The 9,127-nt window shown below is 36.3% G+C and overlaps 1 protein-coding gene across 1 annotated transcript; it reads left to right on the top strand.

The window, feature by feature from the left end:
- The first annotated feature begins 5,967 nt into the window (after window positions 1-5,967).
- LOC137138356 (cerebellin-1-like) lies at window positions 5,968-7,480 on the top strand. The gene is made up of 3 exons (XM_067525474.1): window positions 5,968-6,217; window positions 6,298-6,426; window positions 7,006-7,480. Exons 1-3 carry the CDS (start codon window positions 5,977-5,979, stop codon window positions 7,281-7,283), a joined length of 648 nt encoding a protein of 215 aa, XP_067381575.1. The 5' UTR covers window positions 5,968-5,976; the 3' UTR covers window positions 7,284-7,480.
- The last annotated feature ends 1,647 nt before the right edge of the window (window positions 7,481-9,127 follow it).

Raw genomic sequence — 9,127 nt, 5'->3', positions numbered from 1 at the left:
CAATGGCCCATAACACATGTAAATGGAATGTTTAAATGGATTTGCATCCGTGAAGATGAACAGAGAATGTTAGCGTCCCACTCAGTCTAAAATCTGAGGTGCAATGAATTTGAGCTAACAGAGGTTCAGTTCCCTGAGAATTTCTATGTAATGGTATAAATCGAGATTCACCTGACTCTCAGTTTCTCCAAGTTATTGTAATCCTGTTTCAGTGAAATGTTTTTTACTTGATGAACACATTACCATGCTGTTTTTAAAGAGAATAAGCATGAACACAGTGGACAGTCTTAACATCTTTACAGTCTGTGGAAAATATTAAAATATTGGATAGTAAATAAAAGAATTACAAAAGTTGCAAAAAAGGTCAAAACCACTGCTTTCTGGTGTTGTCTTTGCCATAAGAAGAACAATTCCCTTTCTGTTTCTATGTACATGTGTATGTGTGTGACTGATTCCCTGAAGTAACCTCAGCTGCCCCGTTTGAGCTGTGCAGGGGTCAGAAGGTCAGATTGGTTCAGCCAGTTTATACACAGTGAATGTTTGAATAAATGTGAACAAGGTGTTCTGCAAAAGGCATGGCTCTCAGTGAAAGATTGCTGAATAAAGAAAGATTTAAAAAATGCCACAGTGATAATGCATTTTATATTAAAACCTAGGTTTCATAAAAAACATGTGTATTAAGTTGAAAAGATGAGGCAATGGGTTATTTTTGAAGTGAAAATGATGTAAACACAAAAATAAATTTGTGTAAAGTATCACTTCAGTATCACATAGACGGTACATTTTTAAAGAAGCAGTGGATTTGCATCCCTGTTGATAAACAGAAAGTTTTAATGTCCTGCTCAGTCTAACCTCCGAGGTTCATAATGAATTTTAGCAAACAGAGGCCAAGTTCCCTGACAGTTTCTGTCTAATGTTATAGTTCGAGATTCACCTGACTCTCATTTTCTACGATTTAAAGTAATCCTGTTTCAGTGACATGTTTCCTACTTGATGAACACTTTCACATACATTTTTTAAAGAGAAATTAAGGTTGAACTCACTGGACAGTTATAACATCTTCACAGTCTGAGAAAAAAACATGAAAATACTGGATAGTAAATATCCTGCTCTTAAAAAGGAAAAAACACTGAAAATAAAACAAAGTTTAAAACCAATGCAATATAATCAATTATAGCAATATATAAGACCAGCTTCATTTCTTTTTCTATGTACGTGTGCATGTGAGTGATTCCCGGAAGGCCTGCAGGTAATATACTGTAGGAGTTTAAACATACACTATTAGATACATTATATAGGCATTAATCACATATTTAATATAATCAATATAAACTGCACCATTGTCCAACTTCAGCTGCTCTATTCCAGCTGTGTGCAGTGGTCAGAAGGTCAGATTGGTTGTCCAAGTATATACACAGTGAATGTTTATATAAATGTGCCCAGAGTGTTCCTGCAAAAGAGAAGCCTCTCAGTGAAAGTTCCCTGAATAAATAAAGGTAAAAAAAATAATGAATAAAATAATTTAATAGAATTAAAACAGTGACCCAAGATTTACATTAAGGTATTTTATATGACTTAATGTTCAGTGCAGCTGCAAAATAATTTTACAGGAAAACATGAAGTTTGACATCAGAGACACTGGTGGAAAATAATAGTGGAATTGATAAATGTGAATGGCAAAAAATTATATAACACACACAAAACAATATTTACATTGTATTTAGCCCAAAATATTAGGATTTGAACCACACATTTGTAAGACCTGATTCTAATGCACAATAACACATGGTAGCATCAAAAACTTTGGGAGTACTATTATGTTAACTGATCAAAAACAATCCAGTTTGACTCTGAAATTCAAGCCAATCATAAAATGTGCTGAGTGAAATAAAGTAAGAATAAAGGTTTTCATTAGATGATGAAAGGTGATGAATAGACTCTTACTTTGAAGGCCTGTCAGCGTCGGTCCTTGTGTAACCCTCATGTTTGCTGTGGCCATGAAAAATGCTAAGTTGACTTTTGAATTAAAAATTTGCAGCGAAGATGAACTTTAGAGTAAATCATGTTGTTTGAGTATATGTCAACAAACAGCACAAGGTAAACATTAATAACTGCACATAAAAGGGCCGGAGAAGTCACATGAATCAGACAGTGATTCACAACCAATTCACAACAAAGTCATCTCAAGGCACTTTACAGAATAAAGTCAAGATTATAAAGATGTATAGAGAGAACCCAACAATTCCCCCTTGAGCAAGCCCTAGGCAACAGTGGAGAGGATAAACTCCCTTAAACGGAAACCTCCAGCAGAACCAGGCTCAGGGTGGACAGTGAGTGGAAAGTGGAGAGAGAAAAGAAAAAGAGCAACAAAATCAACAAGAAGACATTGGGCACGTTGGTAGGATCAGTAGCATCACACTGGAAAACACACAGCTTCAAAGCCCAGGGACACCTGCAGAGGGGGACAGAAAGAGGGAGACAGAGAAGGAGAGAGACAACTACCGGTTTCTTCTGTTGCTTCTATTATTGAACCTGAAATAAGAAAAATAATAAAGGCTTTTCCTCAAAGAGAGGTCAGGTTCTGCCCAACTTTACCATTTAAAAAATATCAGTTAAAGATGCCATATACTGTCATTAAAAAACAGAGGAAACCCTGGTTGTCTCATTGACGAATTTGTTTTTCTTTCTTTAATACATTTTTAAAAAAATGTTACATAATTAAAATTAGTGTAAAAACACAAAAATAACCTCTACAAATAATATGGCAGGGAATACAAATCAGCCAGCTCAGGATTTACAATACAGGGCTCATGGCTTGATGCCGTCACAATACAGTTAAAAGAAATAAAAAACATTTATAACTTTACATATGTAAATTTTCCAAAAATGCAACAAGTTTAACTGATCCCCTGTGAATTCTGCTTAACTTTACAATTTACAAGTCAGTAAACAAACGTCAAGTCATTTTCAATGCAATTTGGTTTGTGGCACCCTCTGGCATCAACAAACAAAAATTACAACTATAAATTTAGGGAGTTCAGCAGACTTGATATTGCGTCCACTTTCCACGCTCTGCATATTACATTTTTGGTGCTGGTGTGTCCAAACAACTCTATCCCAGGTTGTTATTTTGGGTTTTTGCAAAGCTTAAAACAGTATGTGTTTAGCAGCTAAAATACAAGCTACTGTAGTTTCCCCTGGAGCAGGTAGGGACCAATAACAGAGTTAAAGGAGACTGAATACTGGACTTAGACTTTGAAGTTATTGATGCCACTTGACTCAATATTGTTTTGGGCAAACCTCATTACAGGACACGACTTCACCGTAGGTCACTTTTTTACATCAGTATTTACTGTTTGAGCAGGATATGAAAATTATTTCTGATTTTGTAATTGTCCTGTCCAGGCCGACAGCGTGTGGATGGCGATGAGGACATGCCCACAGCCGATGAGCTTGAGCAGTGGATTGAGGGATGTCCTGTCTGGAGAGATTGACCCAGATGATATTGATGAGGAGGAGGAGGAGGAGGATGAAAAAGATGATGAATAAATGGCAATGGCAAAACCACAACATAGTACGACTTTTATCTGGCAGCGATCGTATTTTTTATTTGTTTGCTTCCTGTACGTTTTCCTTTAAGGAACAAATATAATGGCCCTTAACTAATAAATTTGAGCAAACAGAGGATAAGGTCCCTGAAATTTTCTATGTAATGTTTTAGATCGAGATTCACCTGACTCTCAGTTTCTCCAAGTTATTGTAATCCTGTTTCACTGAAATGTTTTTTACTTGATGAACACATTACCATGCTGTTTTTAAAGAGAATAAGCCTGAACACAGTGGACAGTTTTAACAGCTTTACAGTCTGTGGAAAATATTAAAATATTGGATAGTAAATAAAAGAAATATAAAAGTTGCAAAAAAGATCAAAACCACTGCCTTTCTGGTGTTGTCTTTGCCATATGAAGACCAATTCCCTTTCTGTTTCTATGTACATGTGCATGTGTGTGACTGATTCCCCGAAGGTCTGCAGGTAATATACTGTAGGAGTTTATCATACACTGATAGATATATTGGATTGCAATGTAAACTGCAGTGGTGGTTTGTGGGGATCCAGCAGTGGTCACCTAATGGTTAGAGAAGCTCTTTGGGACAGGCTTAAAAAACACTACTTGTCCGCTCTCTGATCAGCCTCACTGTGTAACCTCAGGTGGTCTGTTTGAGCTGTGCAGGGGTCAGAAGGTCATATTGGTTCTGCCAGTTTATACACAGTAAATGCTTGAATAAATATGACCAGGGTGTTCCCGCAAAAGGCATGTCTCTCAGTGGAAGTTTCCGGAATAAGAAAAGAAAAAAAAATGCCACAGTAATTAGACATTTTATATTAAAACCTAGGTTTCATAAAAAATATATGTTTATTAAGTTTAAGAGATGAGGCAATGGTTTATTTTGGAAGTGAAAAATATGTAAACACAACGCTTGAATAACCTTTATTCAAATTTGTATAACATAACATGTAGAAGAGTGACAAAACTTTCACACATGCTGGAAGTGTTTTTTCTTTTTCTTTTTCTTTTATAAAATTATTTTGAAAAAGTAGCAGTGTTCTAAGGTTTGAGTAAAGGCACTTTTAATGTCTGTTTCAGCATTAAAAGCAAAACCACAACGTACCACTTCCATCTGGCAGCAAACATACTGTATATATCTGTTTGCTTTCTGTATGGTTTCCTGCAAGGGACAAATACAATGTCCTTTAAATATCACACATTTTCATGTGCTAGTTAAGGGGGATTTGCATTCCTTTTTGATGAAAATGTTTGCATTTTGAAATGTTCGCATCCCACTTACGTCTAAGCTCGGAGTTTCACAACTAATTTGAGCAAACAGAGGCTAAGGTCTGTGACATTTTCTATCCAGTGTTATAGATCGAGGTCCACCTGACTCTCAGTTTCTCCAATTTAATGCAATCCATGTTTCACTGATGTGTTTTCTACTTGCTAAACACTTTAACGTACATTTTTTAAAGAGAATAAGGCTGAACACACTGGGCAGTTTTAACATTTTGACAATCCGAGAACAAAATATTAAAATAGTAAATGACGTAATAATAATCACAATCCATGTTTCTGCTCTTATGTCTGTGAGTGATTCCCGGAAGTTATTACTGAAGGAGATTAAACATACACTAATAGATAAATGTTTATATAAATTTGAACAGAGTGTATCTCTGGGAAAGATACTGAACCCCTAACAGCCATTCACATGTACCACCAAGCCTGGTGTTAACTGGGGAGGGTTGCGTCAGGAAGGGCATCCGGCGTAAATACTGTACCAAATCAACATGCAGACAATGGTCCTCTCTGGTGACCCTGAACTCGCGGGATAAGCCGGAGAAAAAAAAAAAAAAAGGAGAAACCCCCCCCCCCCCCCCCCCACAAAGTGCATCTGCAACCTAATTTTACAGGAAAACATGAAGTTGACATCAGAGACACTGTTGGAAAATAATACTGGACTTGATAAATGTGAATGATCATAAATAAATTAAATTATATAACACACATAAAACAATAATTACTTTGTACTTAGCCCATCATATTAAGATTGGACCACACATTTGTAAGAACTGATTCTGATACACAATAACACACGTCTGCACCAAAAAATATGGGAGTACTAGTATGTTAACTGATTAAGAACAATCCAGTTTCCAATCATAAAATGTGCTGAGTGAAATAAAGTAAGAATAAAGGTTTTCATTAGATGATGAAAGGTGATGAATAGACTCTTCGCCAGCTTCGGTCCTTGTGTAACCCTCATGTTTGCTGTGGCCATGAAGAATGCTAAGTTGACTTTTGAATTCAAACTTGCAGGGAAGATGAACTTTCTACTAAGAGTAAATCATGTTGTTTGAGAATATGTCAACAAACAGCACAAGGTAAACATTGATAACTCGACATAAAAGGAGCCAGAAAACTCATGAATCAGACAGTGAGTGATTCAGACTTGAAAATGATTCTTTTCATATGTTTGCTGCTTTGTTGCTGCTGTGGCCTGAACAATGCTCAGCCTGGGGAACACGAATGCCCAGATTCCTGTGCTCTTGAACAAGAAATTGTTGCAATGAAAGAAAAATTAAAAACTATGGAATCTACGCTGGAAGAAAGTAAAACTAGGATGACCAACAGTGAAAACCAGATTGCAGAGCTGAAGAGTCGTGGTACATCCGAAATTTGAAATTATTTGTTTGCTTGTATTTTACACAAACTGTACTTGCCTATGTCATTTCTCTGTGCACAGCAAACACTAAGGTGATATTCAGTGCAGCAGCAGGGGGAACTGGAAGCATTGGACCCTTCAATAGCGATACAACTTTAATCTACAAATCAGTCCTTACAAACATCGGTGATGCTTATGACTCACTCACAGGTAAAGACGTTATGGAGGACTCACACACACACACAAAGATTTAGTTAGGTTCTCAGAATGATGGTGTCTGTGGTGAATCAGAGTATTATCATGCACTTATCACAAGATTTCCCCAAAAGACACAGAAACAAGTCTGTTAACTCAGCATGAATAGTGTTTGATTAGTAATGAATTAAAAAAAAATTTTTAATCACAAAAAAATATTATACATTTGTTACATTACTAAGACCCATCTTTATACTTACCTATGTGTAATGTATACAGATTTATTTAGAAATCAACTTACGTAATCATAGTTTACAGAACAGATAGTTAATGTATATTGTATTAGTGTAAGTTTGCATTCAGGATTCTTAATCACTGTGTATAATGGATGCTACTATTTTTTATTTCTGTTAACTATGTGGGTTTAATTTTGATTACATTTCTACATAATAACATTCACATTAATCAGATGCCAGGTACAGTACAAGAACGAGTCTGAGGAAAGGCTAAGGTTTACTGATGAAAGAAGTGATGATGTCAAGATATTTTTGTCCCATTTTAAAGGTCAGCACCAACACACCTTTGTTTCCACAGGTATCTTTACTGCACCCCTTGCAGGTGTTTATTACTTTTGCATTTTCTACCACGCTGGAGGAGAAAATGAGCCAAAGCTGCTTCTCTATAAGAACAATGAGCTGATCGCCATGGCTCATGATCACAAGTCAGAAGCGGACACAGCTGATAATGGAGGAAATGCAGTTTTTGTGCAGCTGCAGCAGGGAGACCGAGTGTTTGTGCAATTGGAGGCAAACACACATATTTGGGGATACAACCATCATACCACTTTCAGTGGATTCTTGGTCACTCAGTAGTAGAACGAAAATCCGTTACTTGGCTTAATTGCCCCTTTGTTGAGATACAGAAACAATATGTAGGTGCTTCATGAACATCTTCTTTAAGACATCTCCACAAACCTCAGAGCTATGAGAAAATAACATTGTTACGTGGGATTTGTCAGAAAAGTGTTGCTCTCAATCCTATGTACTGATTAATAAATAATGTAATAAAGCCTCTGATTATTTCCTTTTTAATTTTGTGATTATACTAAGAAAATTGACTTACTAAATTTAAATTTAAATAGTTTGCACTCGTGTTAATTTTCTACCAATAGAATGTTGCTTCACATTTATCTTTTTACACACACACACACCAATGACACCCGCCAATGCAAGGTGTTTAGATTCACCAGCGACAACTTGGGGTTCAGTGTCTCATACAAGGAAACTTTGCACAAGAGAAGCCACAGATCAACGCACCAACCCTGATTGGACAAGCAGATTTTTAAAAAGAAGGAACACACCGGCGAGGCCGTCAACATCATAAGGCCTGGATGAACACTGAAGTAGATGACTATACAAATCTGACCTTGGTGAAGGGAAACCAAGAGTCATGAGTCAAGAGGAAACTTAATGAAGTAAACATGTCATTGTCAAATTCTACAGTAAAGGGACATCTCCAAAGTAATGAAATTACAAAAGTACAATTACTGCACTAAGAAAATAGTACATTTGAAATAGTCCCAAATTTTCTGCCATGTAAAACATGAATCTACAAGGTAAAAAGTATGGACAAGTTATAATAAATATTTAAAAATAAGGGCTAAAGTTATATTGCAAATTGGTGTCGAAAAAAGTAGGACAGTTGTATCAGACTGTAACCACTTTATGTACTGACAGGTGGTCAATCCATAATAATACATAAGATTATTAGCTATTCCCACAGTCCTAAAACATGCATGTTAGTTTATTTGGTAAATCGAAAACTGTCCATAGGTGTGAATGTGAGTGTGAATGCTTCTGTTTGAGTATGTCTCACTTTGTTGGCTCTGAGATAGACTGACATCCTGTCAAGTGTGCACCCTGTCTCTTGCCCCATGACAGCTGGGATAGGCTCCAGCCCCCCGCGACCCAATTGGGATAAGCGGTTACAGATAATGGAGGGATGGAAATTATTAGCTAATTAAATTTTGGATAAAACAAATCGCTTCTGCAAAAACTAACTAGTAGCTAAAGCTGTTAAATAAATGAAGTGGAGTAAAAGTACAACGTTTTTATCTGAAATTTAGTGGTGTTAATGTAAAGGTCGGCTAAAAGTCAGGTTAGTCCCAGCTGGACATTAGAGAACCAAAAGTTTTTCTACTGAATTTTTAAATACCTGAAGAGAGTAAATATGAAAGGCTGGTGTTTAAGGTGATTTGTACCATTTCCTCATTGTACATCTACAAAAGATAAATGATAATACACTACATTAAGTAAAACAGTTACAGGTCAAATTAAAAATATCAAGTCAATATTAAGTAAAACAGCCAGAAGGATCATGAAGAGACAGAGCATTCTTGAACAATCTTGCAAGATTATGAGGACATTGGGTTTGGCCTGGTGGATGAAAAGTAGGACCCAAGAAGCTGGGTAATTTTGGCAGTAACCCACAGAGACTAATTTTCAGTGGTAACAAGAGCAAAATAAAAAATTTGTTCCATCAAATCTCTCCTCTTTCCTCGAGGGCTCTTCTGTTTTCACTAAATGTTCCTGATCAGGTGCTTCACATCTCACTAACTGATCCCAGTCATATAATCAACATGAAGGACACGATTCATGAAGTCAGTCTTGAGTAGAATTTGGAAAATGAAACAGCTTTTACAGTGTAGTACATTTGT

The sequence above is a fragment of the Channa argus genome, chromosome 12 (assembly GCF_033026475.1).
Source record: "Channa argus isolate prfri chromosome 12, Channa argus male v1.0, whole genome shotgun sequence".
Lineage (NCBI taxonomy): Eukaryota > Metazoa > Chordata > Actinopteri > Anabantiformes > Channidae > Channa > Channa argus.
The sequence above is the reverse complement of the archived record's forward strand: the minus strand, read 5'-3'. Positions and strand labels throughout refer to the sequence as shown.